Genomic DNA, 17,650 nt, shown 5'->3' with positions numbered 1-17,650 from the left:
GGATCGTCTGTGTTTCTCGGTGTAACTATGTCTCTCTGCAGTCTCCGCTCCCCGTTTCATGCTTAGGTTTGTTATTTAGTTTTCCCAGTCTAGGTTTTTTCAGTCATTCGTCTTGTCTCACTACCTGTTCAGTCGCTCCACTTCTGCAAATAAAACTTCATTCTCATCACCAGTCAACTGCCTGCATTTTGGGTCCTTTTCCTCCTACACCACACGGCTCTCGCCGCCAGCCGTGACAACAGGTCAGGCTAGGTAGCGAGGAAAAAACATCGAAATGTGTAACACAGAAGGATAATACAGGAATGCACAGATATCAACACACCATAACACAATAAACACAGACAGCAACATGGGAAAGAGTCCCAGTGTGTACATCTGATCTGGGACCGCTGCAATCTTTCGACTGCGCCTCCAGCTGACCCGATGTCCACATCAGAGGGGAGGTAAGCATTGGAGGTTGCGTTGGATCCGGGGTAGGGAGGGTGATGCGTCAGTGAGTGCTTATCAGTATCAATATCAGTTTTCTACTTTTGGCTCTCGGAGGAGGCGGACGCACTTTTTCTCCTCTCCCTTATCTTCCCTGCTTATGTCCTTGTCTAGTCTCATGTTTTTTTGTATTACTTTCCCTGGAACACTCTCTCACAGTCTGCTTCTAAAACCTAAAGAGAATTATGGATTTGATCAACTGGTCTCTGAATGCTATTGACACCCTTTTCTCAACGAGAAGTCTGGGCTCGGGAAAGCCGTGGAGGGACTTTCCCTGCCGGATACACGATGGACGGGTGGCAGGAATGGAGGGTCGTGTGCCTGGCGGGACTGTCGATCGAGGATGCTGAAGATATCTACCTTTTTACAATGCCTACCACTCTGTGGCTGAGTTGCTGTCGTTCACGTCCACTTTGTCCTCTCACAGCACCACGCTGGAACTTCACTGAGCTCCTGAGAGTGACTCATTCTTTCACAAATGTTTGTAGAAGCAGTCTGCATGCATAGGTGCCTGATTTTATACACCTGTGGTCATGGAAGTGATGCAACACCTGAATTCAATGATGTGGCTGGCTAAATAAATACTTTTGGTAATATAGTGTATTGTCTTGAGGAATTTTGGACTGAGACAATATTTTAGTGCTGCATATCTTTAAAAAGGTCCTCTATGCTGTTGCATTCTGGGGCAGCAGGTTAAGGGTCGCAGACGCCAACAGACTCAGTAAAGTGATCTGCAAGTCCAGTAATGTTGTGGGGATGTTGTCCAAGATAAGGACAATGTTAGACAACACCTCCCACCCACTCCATGAGGTCCTGGCCACAGGACACGCTCAGTGAGAGACTGAGATTTCCCATAATGCACCACTGATTGACAGGAAATCAATATCTCTGTACCTCTCCAAAAGTTGATTCTGTTCATCTTCAGTCTCAGCTGACTGCAGGTTTCAATCTTATAAACAGTAATGGGGGACATCTAAAAGCTGACGTGTACTGTAAACCTTCACATACGGATCAGTATTTAAGGTTTGACTCTCATCATCCACTGGAGCACAAACTGGGCGTCATCAGGACGCTACAACACAGAGCAAACACCATCCCCACAGACACAGCAGCCAGGGAGGCAGAAGAACATCAAGAAGGCCCTGAGTAAATGTGGTTATCCCAGCTGGACTTTTGTCAAAGCTGGAAAGGCTCCTAAAGAAAGCTCCAGCTGATCCAGGGGAGAAGGACAACCGCTGCCCAAGCGAAAACCTGTAGTGATCCCATATGTGTCAGGAGTATCGGAGCATGTTGTGAAATCTGTTTATGTTGTCCTAGTAAGGCTACCATGGGGGCAGCCACTAGAGGTCGCTATAATACTGGTGTGTATATGTGTTCTTCTGAAATTGATGTAGCCACGTACACTGCTGCTACAATTCAATAAAAGCGGTTCGTGACAGAACCCTGCGTCTTATTGCCTCCGATCATGACAGAGCAGTTGAGACGCATTTTTTCTAAACACCGGGTCTCTGTGGCTTTTAAACCCCAAAACACGCTGCGCCAAAAACTGGTCCACCCCAAGGATCGGGTCCCCCGACACAAACAGAGTAACATAGTGTACGCTGTTAAGTGCAGGAGGATTGCCAGGATTTATACATCGGGGAAACCAAACAACCTCTGGCGAAGCGGATGGCACAACACAGAAGAGCTACCTCGTCAGGCCAGGACTCTGCAGTCTATTTACACCTACAGGCCAGTCGACACTCTTTCAATGATGAGGATGTAACATCCTGGACAGGGAGGAACGCTGGTTTGAGGGCGGAGTCAAGGAGGCCATTTACGGGAAAAGGGAAAGACCATCTCTGAATGGAGGAGGGGCCTAAGGGTACATCTGTCTCCATCTTACAATGCTGTGATTGCAGCCATTCCCCAACTCTGTGAATGGTACTCATGGTCATTGATCAGTGGTCTTTGATCAGTGGTTGTTGATCAATGGTCATGAGAATTTGCATAATTAAGATTAAGGAACTGACCTCCCAGCCCATTGTTCCTTCAGTGGGCTGGTTTCAGTCATTATGCAAATGTACTGTTTATAAGATTGGGGAAACCTGCAGTCAGCTGAGACTGAAGACGTCACTCGGATGAGTGACGAAACGTTTCTCCCACAAAATGCTACGTCCAGATGAACAGAATGGGATCAACAAGAAATGATTTTTGGAATATCAACAAATTAAATCCATAGTAAAAAAGAAATTTAATCGCAGTGAAGCTGAATTACGAACACCACCAAGTGTGGTACAATTTTTTAGTCTAAAACCCCCCAAATTACTGTCTAAAATATACAGAACACTTTCTAAAATAGATGAATCAATATCCCTTCCTATTGCAAAATGGGAAGCAGATTTATCGATCAGCTTAGACCAAATCCTTTGGTCTCAGATATGCTTAAAAACCTTTCAATGGATCAGAAATCCCAGTTTGCAATTAATCCAATACAAAATATTACACAGAGTGCACTATACTGGTCATAGGATGTTCAAGATGGGCTATACGCCTTCCAACAACTGCTCACACTGCACAGCAAATACACCGGACAATTACATCCACGCTCTTTGGTTCTGTCCACCAGATCAGAAGTTTTGGCATGAGATATGTGAAGACTTATCAAAGTGTCTGAAATGTAACATTCCAGCCTCCCCTTTAGTGTGCATGCTGGGCAACTTGGATGAGGTCACTGCAGAAATAAACACAGCTCACGTTGTTTTTACGGCCCTATGCATTGCCAAGAAAATGGTCCTCATTAACTGGAAAAATAAAAATAATCTTAATTCTAACCAATATAAAAACCATCTAATCGATCACATTAGTCTTGATACAACCTCTGCCATCACATTTGATCAATCCCTTTGGGCTCCTTTGATCGGCGTCATCACCTAGTGGGGGTGGGGGGTCATGGTTTGGTCCTGCCCTCGCTATTGTGGTTGATATGGGGGTAGGGACGGCTTTAGGGCGTCTGGGGAGTCCCTAGGGATGTTTTCCCTGGAGGGGGATGTGGCCATGACCTGGTTAGGGGCTCTGGGGGCTCTTAGATGGTGTTTTCCTTGTGGCTGCGTACAGCAGAGATGGGGGAGGGTCTGTGCTGGCGGACGTTGGTTACTGGCCTGGTAGCCTGGCTGCCCCTGGGTGGGTCCGGGACGGGCGCGGAGGCTTGGGGGTCTGGGGGTGCTCCGCCCCCGGTCTGGGGTGCTGGCCGGGCCTTGGGGGCTTGGGTCCTGGCTGTTGTGTCGCCGGAGCTGTGGGCGGGTGGGTGCAGGGGGTCTACTGGGGTCAGCGGGGGAGCTGGCCCCAGGGAGGGGCCGCTTGCCCCTCCCTTTCTTCCCTCCCCATCCTCAGCTGCCTCCCTATTCCCGCTCTACCACACCCACCCACACATGCAAGGCTTGGGGTGCAGGTATGTCACCAGGGTGCACGCCCCCTCTGTCCCCTTCTGGCCGCCTGTGCCTCAATTTTATTCTGCAACCTAGACATCCACATTACTCACACTCTCACATAACACATACATATAGGGCCTTGGGGGTGGGCACGTTTTACAGCATCCAGAGGATGGTCGGTGTATTCCAACCCACCTCTGGCGCTGGTGCCCTACCCTCAATTTTAAATGCATTTAGACACTGAGGGTTTTCGGGAAGAGCCATGCTGCTCTCTGAGAGGAAGCTAGTACCATGCTCTCCTGAGTTTTAAATGCACTTTAGAACAGCACACAGCAACACTACATATGAGCGGGCGTAGGGAGGTTTGGGGTCTTCACTCACCCCGGTTCTGTTAGCCGTCAGGGCGGGGGGCTGGGGGGAGGTGCTGGCCGTCAGATTGGGATCTGGGATGCGGGGCCTCCCTGCTACTGCAGATAAGGAGGTGGTCCGCTTGCCTCCACCCCAGAGAGAAGGGTTACATCTCCTGGGTCTAGGTGCAGCTTGCCCCTCTGGGGGTGGGGGTACCTGGACCTGGGATATAGAGTATGTTTGGGGAGTGTGACTGTCTGTGCAGTGTCTATTTGTGTCTGTCTACACGTCGGGTAAGTGCTGAGTATTTGGTTGTGCATATGGGGTGGGAATGCACGTTTGTGTCCGCGTGTGCCTGTTCGTCTGTGTCTATATGTCAGGTTGGGTCTTAGACTCAACCTCTCTGGGTACATCTCAGGCCTTCCAAAGTACGGAGGCCTATCTCCCCTCACCACACTCCCTGCCGGTGGCTGATGCCCTCAGACGTTGGTGTGTTGGTGGTTCTTGTCGTCTGGGGCTGGGCGCTCATGTATGTACCGGCTCACTCCTGGTGGCCGATTAGCGGGGCCTGGCGCCTGTGGCCCGGCTGGGCCCCTTCCGGGGGGTGGGGTGCCCTCAGGCCTCTGGCCTCTGGGCCTGAAGCTCGGTCCTCTCTGGCACAGCTGGCTGCCCGCAGAGCCCGCGGGCACGCCACTGCAACCCCCTCTGGCCTCTGCTCCGTAGCTGCAGGGTGACCTCTCGTTTGGGGCTCTACTCAGCTCTTCCCAGGAGGGTGGCACGGTTCCCCCCCTTTTTGGTTGTCCTCCTCGGGTCCTCTGGATATCTGGGGCCTGGATCTCCTCCATACCTGCTTCATGCCCTGGGAGACGGGGCTATGACTCCCCACACTCCCTAGCAGATCGTTAAATGGAGAAACCTTTGGAATGCAAGCATGCTGATCCACACAGGTGTACACACAGGTGTGCACACAGGTGTACACACGGGTGTTCACAGACGCGGACTACACCTTTCTTGGCTGCTGCCTCAAAGCACATTGTGCGCTGTGTATCTTGTGTGCTGCACAATAGCGTTTAATATTTAGTATCTACTGTTATCTACTGCTAGCTAGTTTATTGTGATGGTGCTGTATTTATTATGTTGCTCTTTTTTTGTTTGCTTTCTCTTCTGTTTTTTTCTCTCCATACAGGTGATCCAGGTGTTTTGTTTGTTTTTCTTTCTTTCTTCCCCCCTTTCTCACCATCTCTTCTCCCCTCTGGTTTTCGTTCTCTCTCTCTCTTTCTTTCATTCTTTCTCCCTGTCCTATCCCCCAGTCATGTCTGTCGCGTTTGTAGCAACCGAAAATAAAATAAATACATAATTATAATAAAGGTCAATCAAATGGACCAATATGGCAAGGCCATGATGATCCACTTGGTAAAATAAATCCGCTTGGCATCTTTCTTGGCCTTAAGACAACAATTCTGACGGCTAAAGATCCAAACGGGACAACAACAACAAAAAAAAAGGTGGTATTCAGAATACAGTTACTTTGTTGAAATAAATGGATTACACGTCGGTATTTTCCTGTTTCATATTGTCGCGGGTCAGGACTGTTTGGGTTTTGTTTGACAGCTATGTTCTGTTGTTCCAGGCGGCAGCGTTACGGTTGCCATGGTTACAGGATAACGCTCTCTCTGCGACTGTGTGTTTCCTGGGTGAGAGACCGCCTTTTTGTTGTTGTTGTTGTTGTGCTAAGCTATGCCGAGCAGTTGGGTTACCAGTGGTGCGTTTCTGTTGGAAAATGAATGGCTGTGCTCACTGGCAACTCGGGGAAGCAAGACTAAACGACACCTCTGTCTCCTTGTCTGAGCTAGCCACGATATGTATAATACACGGCGGTATTTTCCTGTTTCATGTGTTGGGCTATACCCTCTCTATTTTTGGTAATTCCACGCCAGTGGAAACCCCCAAAAAACACGCATTAAGAGGCCCTAATGCCTGTGTCTCAACCTCGCGTCTCATAATGACGTGAAGAAATATTTTTAAAAATGATTTAATATGAAGGCAATAGGCAGAACGCTACCCTAAAAAATGTAGCCTCATGGGCAGTGTAGTCCGTGCTGCAGGGACTGCCATACCAGTTATTTGTCTGTGAGTGCGAGGAGGGAGAAAAATGAGAGTGGAAAAGTACGAGCTGTCACCGAGAAACAGGAGATGGAAGCATGGAAATATAATAATAATTACTGCAGCCAAGAAGAGTGATTGAGGAGCCCAGTTGTAAGTAAGCTATTAAGACTCGACTGTACACCGTGTTTGTGTTTTCCTCCGAAACAATAAGTTCCGTTGGAGCAGCCTTTCAACGCCTCTCTCTGTCTTTCACCTCTCTCTGTCTCTCGCAAGCAAAGTTGACCCAGACAACAAAGTAAAGCTATTTTTTGGCCACGAGCCCGACGCGGAACCCGACGCGGAACCCGACGTATTAGCCAGAGGTCCCTTTACTATGGTTCGGAGCCGCGGACCTTCAGTAATACTAATAAATCACACAGCAATAGTACATTCATGAAGTTGTAAAAAGCATGACAATATATTAAGTAATCCAAAGTATTCAGAATACGTTACTCTCATTGAGTAACGTAACGGAATCCGGTTGTTCAGTGATGACGCGACGAATCCTACTTCCGGGTCTAAAGTAGTCTGCGTTTAATATGGCTTTTGTGTTGTTAACATGTTTAATGTTATGTATTTTCTTCTATTTGATCTCAAAAAGCTCCTAAAACAGTCAGTGATCACTGTTGACCTCCCTCGGCTTTTATTACCGCTAATCATTTATTTAAGCTCAGTTTTTAAAACCTTAGGATGTAACTACAGCCCAGCCCATGCAGCAGTATATGAATGACTAACCTCGTATTGTGGATGGATTATCTCAGTTGTTCTCCTGGCTGAAGTTTGGTCCTTTTACAGCATCCTGCCATGCGATTACATTTGTTCCTGACCACCGAGAACACTCACGGTAACTTTTATCGAGTGGAAAAAAAGTTAGCTTGTTTATGTTATGCTAACGTAGCTGTGTCGCTAGCGGTCACGCAGCACATCATTATATACCAGCTAGCCCAACTTCAGTAACCCTACAAACGTTACTGCTGTTTAGTTTTCTGTCTTCATTTATGCTGGAAGTGATAACAGAGCTGTACGTTTTAATTTGTTTCCAAAACCCCGCAGTCAGGACATGCTATTTTGTATTTAGATAGAAGCTAGCGAGCTAACTCCCTGCTAACTTCTAACTCCTTTAAATGTCATAAATTCCGTTTTCATGGATGCCTGGATGTTAAACTCAATTGTTACACCTGGTAGAGCAGAACGCTGATCATTTTATTAAAGATGAAAGACTTTAGACAGTTTTTCAACTCTCAGTAATGCCATAGTGATCGTTTGATATATGGACCTGCAGCGGAGTTTAGACCCAGACACGGCTAGTGACGTCAGACTGAACAACCGGATACGTTACAAAATACATTTTGGGGCATGTATTCTGTAATCTGTAGTGGAATACATTCTAAAAGTAACCTTCCCAACACTTGTTGTAACACTGTAATATATTGTATTGTTTACTTTAGTTCAGTCTGTTACTGTTCTTATTGTCTCGGAGCCACTGTTACCACATCATTTCTTTAGGGATTAATACAGTATTGTGACTGTGACCAAGGAGTAATGACACAGTGGGTGAAAAAATGCGCACACTGTGAAAGTGGAATTAGAGAGAAACAAACGACACCAAGGCTGGAGCTTATGGCCTTTCAGTCAGATCAGTCTGGAGTAGTGATGTGTCGGTCGCGAACGAAACGGCTCTTAGAGCCGGGTCTTTGACGTGAACGACGCGAGCCGGCTACTTATTGGGAGCCGGTTTTTTTTTTCTTTTTCTCTCACTCTCTTGCTCTCTCTCTCTCTTGCACTTTTCCCCGCTTCACTCCGCACGCGAGCCTTGTGCTTTACGCTGGGCAGAGGGGGGAGGGGCGATAGTTACACTCGCAGTAGCTCAGGAACATAGCGGAAGAGAGAGAGAAAGAGAGCCAGGGACAACAACGTCACATTAAAAAGGTATAGTAATCATCCACAACTATTTTCAGTTGCAGGTGATAAAGGATTCAGAAAGTTTATTCATGCAGGCCCATATGACAGAGAATGTGCATCTTCTTTTTGTTTTCATATTTTAATTTATATTTATTTGTGTTGTGGTTTGCAGTGTTTTGTGTTGTTTCACTTTAAATTTGTTTAAAATGAAAAAGCTGAAAATTTAAATAGTTAAAAGTTGAAATGTGAATAGTTTGTTTTTGTATTATATGATTTATTTATTACATTTTATGTGGAGTGAATAAATAAAAGCATATTTGCGGTGGCACCTAGAGACAAAGCATGTACAAACTTCAAAACAGTTACGAACTCTGAAGCACGTACAAACTCCGAAGCACGTAAAAACACGTACAAAAGACAACAGAAGTGCTCCAGGATGCTGGGCGCAGTGTTGAGCTTTTGTTACTTAGTGGCTACACAAGCCAGCAAGTACCAACGACCGGATTTGGTGTGTGGTAGTAACAAATAAATGAACATTTGTTTTTAAATTATTTGAATATATATGAGTGCTTGTGTATAAATACAGCTTGTGTATAAATACACAAACAATACACATATGCTTTCAATTGTGTAATTTAAATGATCTAGGTAGCTCTGTTTTGGACGTTCAGTTAACGCTAGAAATGTGTTTTGGAGTTTGTACGCGTTTTGTCTCTAGGGGCCACCGCATATATTTATATATAAACATATATAAATAAAAACACTTTTTTTTACATTAGTAATTCATTTTGTGCATTATTTTATATTATTGTTAATAATAAATTAATTAAAGCAACAAAACAACCTGAAGAGTCGGCTCGAATCCGAAAGGGTCGAATCTTTTTAGTGAGTCGAGCCGAAAGAGTCGGTTCTCTAAAAAGAGCCGGAAATCCCATCACTAGTCTGGAGTGGGTCCGACTGGGGAGCGCTCTGTATCTATGCTCCACACGTGGGCGCACATGTGAGATGGCCATGTGCCCCGAACGCAAACAAACCTCTTCAGCCAATCATAAGACTCCCAGCTCGCCCTCCTCCTTTCCGAGCTGCTGCTGCCTGCAGTATTGCAGCGGAGTTCGGAGTAGTCGGAACATGCTGCCGGGGCCGTGTGGAGCTACCGAAGTGTCCCGGAAAAGAGGTGCTGAGCCGGGCCTGCTGCCGAGGCACGTCTCGGAGAGGAAGCGGGCCTGCTGGGGAATTCTTACCAGCCAAGGTGGGCGCATTGATGTGTTTTGGGTGGAAGCACATTGGTGGCGGGGGGATTTCTGTAAATAGTCCCTATCAGAGTGTCAGTGTAAATAACACACTTTCTACAAGTGTGTGGCTGTCAGGTGGAATTTGAGCGTGTTTGGAACAGCCCTGCTCCAGGGCCAAGCGGGGCCTCCAGCAGTTTGACTGGAGCTGAGCAGACGTATGGAAACACTGCCGGCCGGGTGCTTTTATACTAAGGTGGTACATTTAAACGGGGTTTGCACTGAAGAGCTGCTGCTCTGTGAAGCAGCTGGATTGAAGATCCTTAAGCTAAATCAGCAGCACTACTTGTGAAAATACCCACGCAAAACTCCCGATTAATGGCACAGCATCAGTATACCTGTCCAAAATAACTGTGTTTGAACTTTATCACGTGAAACTGCAGTAAGGCCTACATTTAAATGAGAAGAACACAATAATCTCTTTATTACACAAGCACAGAGCACTCGCTTCTGTGTTTACAACAGGCACTTTGTGTCGTGAAGTACAGATCTTACCACATTATACAGAAAACCCAACAATGTGCCCATCGCCTGTGTTCTCCACGCACCTGGTAAGAGAATGGAGGAAGAACTCCCCTTTAACAGGAAGAGACCTCCAACAGAACCAGGCTCAGGGAGGGCCATTTATCCTCGGGCGTTGGAGGTTTAGGGAGAAAAGAATGTCATGAAGGCAGCTCAAGGGTCTTTTCCCTTAGGTTTCTTTGAAATCTGATTTTTTTTAATCATCAGTGGACATGTCATCCCTGCTGGCTGTTAGAAACAATGGAGGTTCACAGACCTCAGCATACACCTCCATTTTCAGCTGTACAGTACATATACTGCACATGCTATGTTTGAATAATGTCGGTAAACAAAGTTAAGTAAAAATTCTGTGTTAGCGGAATTCATCATGCATTCAGTTATTGATACAGAAATGCATACATGTGCTTTAATGCTGGGTCATAATTAGCCAAACACAGAAAGCTGCTCAGTGTATTTGTGAGCTGTTTGTTACATGTTCAGTCAGTAAATACTGATCTAATGGAGGCAGCACTAAGGTCTATGACAGTCCACAGACACACTACACTGGCCACAGGCGTGAATGTGAGTGGGACTGCCCTCTGTGTCAGCACTGTGCAGGCACCCTGCCTCGCAGCCAGCTAGCTGAGAGCGGCTCCAGCTGTTTACGACCTTCATAGGAAGTTTCTTTGTGCTTGCAAACGAGCTTTGCATTCATTTTTCTTCTATTTTTGACAGACGTCTGTCGTGATCTCTGTCTCTGTCTCGGACTTGACTGCGCTTTTTTTTTCAAACCCGCTAACTAAAGATAGCCTGGCCATATCAGACTTGCTTACTACACCCTCCAGTGTCCTGTTTTAGAAAGCCAGTTTCAAATAGTCAGGATACCCAAGTCTGGCACCACTGACAAACGTTACCAACCAGCTGACCCAGCTAGCACAGAGCTACGCTGGCAGATGTTACTAAAAGTTATTTTCAAAAGATGTGTGAATGAAATGTTCCTACATAAGGTGGAGGGTGAGGGAAAGTGGGCTGTTTCAAGTAAAACATTTTAGGGACTTGTGATTGTATCCTGTTATGTTCTGAAAGATTCCTGCAGCGCTTCATTGTAAGAGTGAGGAAGACTCCCAGTGCAGCAGCACGCGTCTGTTTTCAGGAGTTTCTGAGGCTGGAGGTGGTTAATGCTGTGAACACGTCACACACGTGCAGTTTGAAGGTTCAGGTTTCAACCTTTGGTTAATGAATGCTTCTAAATTGGTTTTGGTTAGTTAGTGTTAATGTGGGCCATGCAGGGTTAGGGTTATTACAGTTAACTACAACTAAAAGACTTTTTAGTTCATAACATGAAACTAAACATTTTCAAACAATAACGACTAAACTGAACACGGAAGCTCATTCTGGAAAATGACTCAAACTAAACCGAATCAAAAGCAAAAAGTCCAGATGAAATAAAACAAATTAGAAAATAGAAAACTATGATAACATTAACCTAAAGTCAGCCCTGTGAACATGTTTTTGATACAGAATGATTTAATGACACATCTGTAAAACCTGCAGAAAGCTTATTTAAATGTAGCCCAGTTAAACCCCGCGGCAGCTGTGTCGTACCATCCACAGGACGCCAGCAGCAGCTCACTGGAGCAAGGCTGCGTTCCTACTTAACTGTGTACTGTCACCTGGATGATGACCAAACGTTTCTCCCACTGAAACATCCAGATGAACAGAACCAACCTTTTGGGATTTCCTTACCTGGATGACTGAGCATTAACTGTGCACTCTTAACAGAAACATTACACATTTCTTTGCGGCTGAAGGCAGATTCATTGAATTAGTGACTCACTGACAGAGTGGGCTCAGCTTTTTGATCAGAGAGGTTCGTTGTTATGATCTGGAGACACTGCTCAGTGCTCTGCCACAGGAGGAGCCTGTCAGTGATCCAGCTCATTATAGTCTCATCTGATCATTCTCAGTGTTTTGTTGGTGTTTCGATGGCGAGGTGATTCTTAGTCTGATGTGTCCCGCATACAGGAAGGACAAACAGGAGGAGTGGAGGGATTCTGCTTAAGTCAAAATGTCCTATATCTACCAGTGGCTGGATGTGCCGTGGGGAGACGGAGATATGGGTATGTTGGACGTGAGACTGTGTGTGGGTCTGTGGTGTGTGCTGCAGTGACAGCTGAGGACGTGCTGACGAGCTCCAAATGCAGGTGCTGACGCCCTGCTACAAAACAAGTAAAAATCACGTTTCTCATTAAGTGCAATTCTTTGTGATTCGTCCTGTTTTCTACCTTAATTGCAGATTAAGCAGCAATTTCAGGAGCAGGGCCACGCCTCCAAACACGCTCCTTCCGGTTCTCATCTATATAGGTTCCCCCAGTTCTGCAAGCTGTTCATTCTCGTTTACGTGCCCCACCCGCCCTCCCTGCTTTAGCTTCTTCTCTTCTATTAAGTACATGGGGATCTGTCAGGCCCGGGAGCTGTCGCCGATCCCCTTCGACGCCTTCCCCAAACCACAGCTCAACTCATGTCCAAGCTTCACCTTTACCTACTAAAATGCTGTCAAACATAAAATGAGGACGTGCGCCCAGCGAGTGAAATGTTCTATAAGAGCGAAATAAGCCACGATTAGTCGACTATCAAAGTCGCCAACGACAAATTTAATAGTCAACACTTCGTTTAAAGCCTGGCTTTAAACGAAGTGTTGACTATTAAATTTGTCCTGAAAGACGCAGGAATAAGTAGTAGGATTTAAGAGTGGAATAATGGACTGAAACAGAAGATGGCAGCACTGCATGCACAAGGATGCCAGCTGCCGTTAAACCCCGAAGAAGAAGAAGCAACTCCGGTATCGTCGATATGTCCAAATTCAGGCCGCATCCTTTGGAGGCCGCATTTGAAGGCCGATTACGTTACAGCGATGTGACAAAGGCTTCCCAAATGCAGCCGACAAATGCGTCCTACTTTTCCCCAGATTTAGCACGGCTCAGCCAATTCCAGTTTCCAACAATGGCGGCAGCTACTGAGTTTTAATATTACTCTTCTTAATCATTCTGGGTCGCAAAACAAACTTCTAACATATTTTCAGGCAAGAATGTAGCTGTAAACTTCAAATATCTGCTCGGTTTATCAAGACACCACATATTTGCAAAAGCGCTCTGACGTTTTCGGAGACGTCTGTTACCCACCAGCTCGATAGCGAGCCGGGGGGTTCAATGGTCACTCGAGCCGACGAGAATTGCAGACTCCCGGCAAATCGTTTTCAAACCCACCGTGGACTTTCGCTATTTGGGTTAAACATGATATATGAGTCACTTAGATAACTTAAAACTGTTATTGTTTGGCTTTTTTTTGTGTTTTATTTGTCCCTGAGTAAATCGGTTTGGCTGAGATTAAAGTTAGTTTTGACACAGCTGAATAAACGTCAAACAGACAGCTGACAGAAGTCTGAGATGGTCGAGAGTTTACTCCAGTGTCCTGTTATATTTTAGATAGCAAGGAGCAGACGGCTGAGTTTGTTAAAAGTTTAATAAACTATCATCTTGTCTTTATTTTTAGTTAGCACATACCTTAAACACCTCAAGCTGTAAGCTAATGATAGTTAAATAAGTGCGCAGTTTTACGTCCAATGGATGATGATCTGATTAGTCGACTAATGGCAAAAATAATCTGTGACTAGTCGACTATCAGAATAATAGTTTGTGGCAGCCCTGCCACAAGAAGATCCTTACGCTATATCTTACTGCGGAGCCCTTCAGCTCCACAGTAAGATACAGTGGAGCATGGAGCCACATGCCTCCAGTGTGTGGGATTCAAAGCGTTCCTGTTGTGGTTTAGAGAACGTGTCAGGCCGCACGTGTGATGTGTGTCCATGGGTCGCAGAGAAGGGAGATGCTCTACTGCTTAGTGTTCAGCAACACAACGGCAGGGTGTCATCATAGAAGTCCTCACATGGACAAACATGTTACTGTTTCATCGTGAAATTCCTGATCTTCAAACTAAGCCTGAGACAGAGTTTGAAAGCACATCAGTCATTAATGAGCTCAGGCTGGTGCTTTGTATTCCACTTTCTACTACATGTCTGCATTTTTTCTGTGTGTTTTCAGGGTCCTGGGCAGATCGTTCTCCTCTCCATGAAGCAGCTTCTCAGGGTCGGCTGCTTGCCCTGCGCACTCTGCTGGCCCAGGTAACTGGACATCGATGTGAGGCTCCGGTAATCGCTTATCAGTTTGAATAAAGCCGACACACGTCCCGTTATTTACATCTGTTTTTCAGGGCTATCACGCCAACATTGTCACCATCGATCATGTGACTCCTCTTCACGAAGCCTGTCTATCAGGACACGTCGCCTGTGTCAGAGCTTTACTAAATGCTGGAGCTAATGTGAGTATCAGCACCATCTGTACATCTGCATGGACGCACCGTGTGTTTGTGTCCAGCATCTGTTTGTGTGTGTCCAGGTGAACGCTGCTACCATTGATGGTGTCACTCCTCTGTACAACTGCTGTACGTCGGGGAGCGTCGGCTGTGTGGAACTGCTCCTGCAGAGCGGCGCACACACGCGTGCGCATCACACACACTTTCCCTCAGCTTTGCACGAAGCCTGCAAGAGAGGTAAATATAGCCAGCGCACTGTTTGACTATGGGTAACACGTGTTAACTGCAACTATGTGTGTACACGTGCAGGTAACAGCCACTGTGTGGAGGCCCTGCTGTCTCATGGAGCAGATCCAGATTATGAAGTTTCCCACCTGGGCTCTCCTCTGTATGTGAGCTGTCTGCACCGACACACAGCCTGCTCAAAGGTCCTGCTGCACAGAGGTGTGAGTCTCATTCACTACAAAGCTGAGTAGCTTCACCTGATGCGGCTCATGTCTGCAGGGCTGTGACTGATGTTTCAAGCTTTGGAGTCCTCTGAACAATCACCTGACAGCTCTGACGCTCGTGCTAAAATGAAAGCTCCCGTAACCGTGGAAATACATCTGAAGGTGGAAAAAGTGAAAATATGAAGTCACTAACGTCTCATAACCAGCAGCTGGGGTCATAACTCCTTTAAGAGACTATATTACCAGTTCTTCAACAGCTGGTTGCCCACAGAAGCCAAGATAAACGTAAAAATCTTGGTTCTCACGTTTAAGTGCATCCATAACCTTGGCCCTCCTCATCTCTGTGATCTGCTTCATATCTCCACTGTTTCCCGCTCTCTCAGATCTGCCACTCATCTTGTTGTTCCTTGTGCTCGTCTCCTCACTGTGGGGAGCAGAGCTGTTGTCATCCGTTCTCGTAAAGCATAACCAAACTTGAGCGTGTTTCCTGCCGGGTAAATGACGCTCCACAACGTGGTGACGTCATTCGGGGCGACTGGAATCGATAAGGGAATCGTTTGCAAAAATGGCAAACAACTCCAAGGAACTGAAACTGTGGGAACCGGTTCTCAACAAGAACCGGGTTTGATACCCATCCCTACTCATAGGAAATATAGATTCCCGTATTTAAGTCACAGCTCAAAGCCTGTTTAAACTGGCTTACTCACTTTAATACAGATCTTACTTGTTGTCAAATCTTGTTTGTTGTTTTTCTATTTAAATGTATTTGAATCAATTTTTTATTGATATGTTTTTTCTTTTTGTAAGGCGCCCTCAAATAAAACGTATTATTATTATGATTAACCCCGAGGACAGACTATGGGGAGATGCACTGCAAAGAGGAGAGTGTTAGGTCAGGGTTAGAGACCAGAGTCACGGTCATGTCAGTGTTAACACACAAGAGTGCGGCTTCCTCCCGGGCGTGTTAGATAAGATAAGATAAGGTATGGAAAGATAAGGAAAAATAAACCTTTGTTAGTCCCACACCTGGGAAATTTGTTTAACAGGCCACGTCCTAAAAAAATAATAGAGGACAGTCCGCATGGTGGTGAGCACTGCGCTCTCACAGCAGGAAGGATCTGGGTTTGATTGTTCTGGTCGGCTGGTCTTTGTGTGTGGAGAGTCTCCACACCCACAGTCCAAATACATGTATGAAGGGTTTCTTTGATTAATCCGGATTGGCCTTGTGTGTGAGTAAAAGCTCTGGAAAGTGCTTCAGGCTGCAGGAAAAAGTGTTGTAGGATGATGTGTGAACAAATGTGCTTGTGGTCTGGAGCAGCTGGAGTGGTCTGTCAGACAAGAGCAGGTAAATGTCTCTGTGTCGACCGTCCATGGTCACGTTTCATGGCTCTGTGGGTGTGTCTGATCTAGGAGCAGATGTAAGTGTGGGCAGAGGCTGCGACAGCCCTCTGCATGCGGCTGTCAGACAGGACAGCGCAGATCAGGTGTCACTGCTGCTCGACTACGGGGCGAATACTAACTTCCGAGACGGCAACAATCAGCGGCCGGTGGAGCTGGCGCCCCCTGGTGGGAAAACACACCAGCTGCTGCTGGCCTTTGAAGGTACTGGTCATGTGCTGCTGTGGTGACTCTGTTATTGTGTAGAACCAGATGAAACGAAGTCGGTCTGAGTCACAGCAGCTCTGTCTCTGTCTCCTTCTAGCTTCTCCAAGGAGTCTCTGCCAGTTGTGTCGTCTTCAGATCAGAAATCTGATTGGGCGATCCAGACTGAACTTGCTCCCTGTGCTTCCTCTGCCCGGCCTGCTCACTCACTACCTGGACTACAGAAGCAACGAGCAGTGACGCCACCGTGCACGCTGATATCACCGCTCTGTGGTTACACCGAGTCCGCCGACATTTCACACGAGAACACGCAGACCTGCTGCATGCTGTACTCGCTCTGTTGCACAGCAGATTACTTTCATCGCCATAACTGACGACCTGTTTCTTTCACTAGAACTTTAGTTACAATGGGGACAATTTGTCTTTGTGTCCTAAACAGAATTTGATTGTTTTTATTCCTTTTGTTTAGCCTAATGACTCCTCATGAACTTTAGGTGCTGAAACGACTGCTGTTTGCTCTGCTGGTCTTATCAGGTCTCAGTCTGTAGGTCTCGCCTTAGCTTGGCGATGGACAGTCTTCACCGTGATTGAGCTGAGCGCCTGTTTCAGCCATCATTGTAGTTTCATTGTTCAACTTCACCTGCTTCCAAGGGTCACGGAGAAGACAAAGATCTGATGACGTGAAGGCTCCAGGGTGACCGACATCAGGCTCATCCTGGTGACTGGATGAATATATTTCATGGAAATGTCCTGGACCCCAGTGTGATGGTACCCGTCCTCCATCATTGCTGTTACCGTCTGAGTTCAGTCCAACACTGATCAGAACAACACTGGATAACCCTTCATGACTTACTTTGCGATTTCACTTGTATTTATTCATTTCACTTCAGCTTCGTGTGTATTTTTTAATCTTTCTGAGCTGCTCGTTTTGTGATGTCATATTTATTTTATTGAGTGAGGCTGTTTTCATGTTGTGACTGCTGTAATGTGATCATTTCCCAACGTTTGGGATGAATAAAGTGTGTCATATCTAATCCTCTTCAATTTCTTATTTCCTTGGTAAAGTTATTTATTTGAAGGTCGGGTGTGGAAATACCTCAGCGAGGTGTGTGGTTGTACAAAACATGCAGGTGTTTAATTGGTTGAG

The 17,650-nt window shown here is 46.2% G+C and overlaps 1 protein-coding gene across 2 annotated transcripts; it reads left to right on the top strand.

Moving 5' to 3' along the window:
- The first annotated feature begins 9,263 nt into the window (after positions 1–9,263).
- Positions 9,264–17,530, top strand: LOC146667250 (ankyrin repeat and SOCS box protein 5-like). 2 transcript variants are annotated; one of them, XM_085408905.1, is made up of 8 exons: positions 9,402–9,540; positions 12,107–12,201; positions 14,182–14,261; positions 14,351–14,458; positions 14,536–14,689; positions 14,762–14,896; positions 16,312–16,503; positions 16,604–17,530. In XM_085408905.1, the coding sequence occupies exons 2-8, from the start codon at positions 12,150–12,152 to the stop codon at positions 16,741–16,743; spliced, it is 861 nt and encodes a 286-aa protein (XP_085265031.1). In that variant the 5' UTR covers positions 9,402–9,540; positions 12,107–12,149; the 3' UTR covers positions 16,744–17,530. The 2 variants fall into 2 exon arrangements, with proteins under 2 accessions (XP_085265030.1, XP_085265031.1); XM_085408904.1 differs by lacking the exon at positions 12,107–12,201 and having other exon boundaries at positions 9,264–9,540.
- Positions 17,531–17,650: the final 120 nt, after the last annotated feature.

This window comes from Rhamphochromis longiceps, linkage group LG6, assembly GCF_057381845.1.
Source record: "Rhamphochromis longiceps isolate RC_006_pf linkage group LG6, R_longiceps_female_GT1.1, whole genome shotgun sequence".
Taxonomy (NCBI): Eukaryota; Metazoa; Chordata; class Actinopteri; order Cichliformes; family Cichlidae; genus Rhamphochromis; species Rhamphochromis longiceps.
The sequence above is the reverse complement of the archived record's forward strand: the minus strand, read 5'-3'. Positions and strand labels throughout refer to the sequence as shown.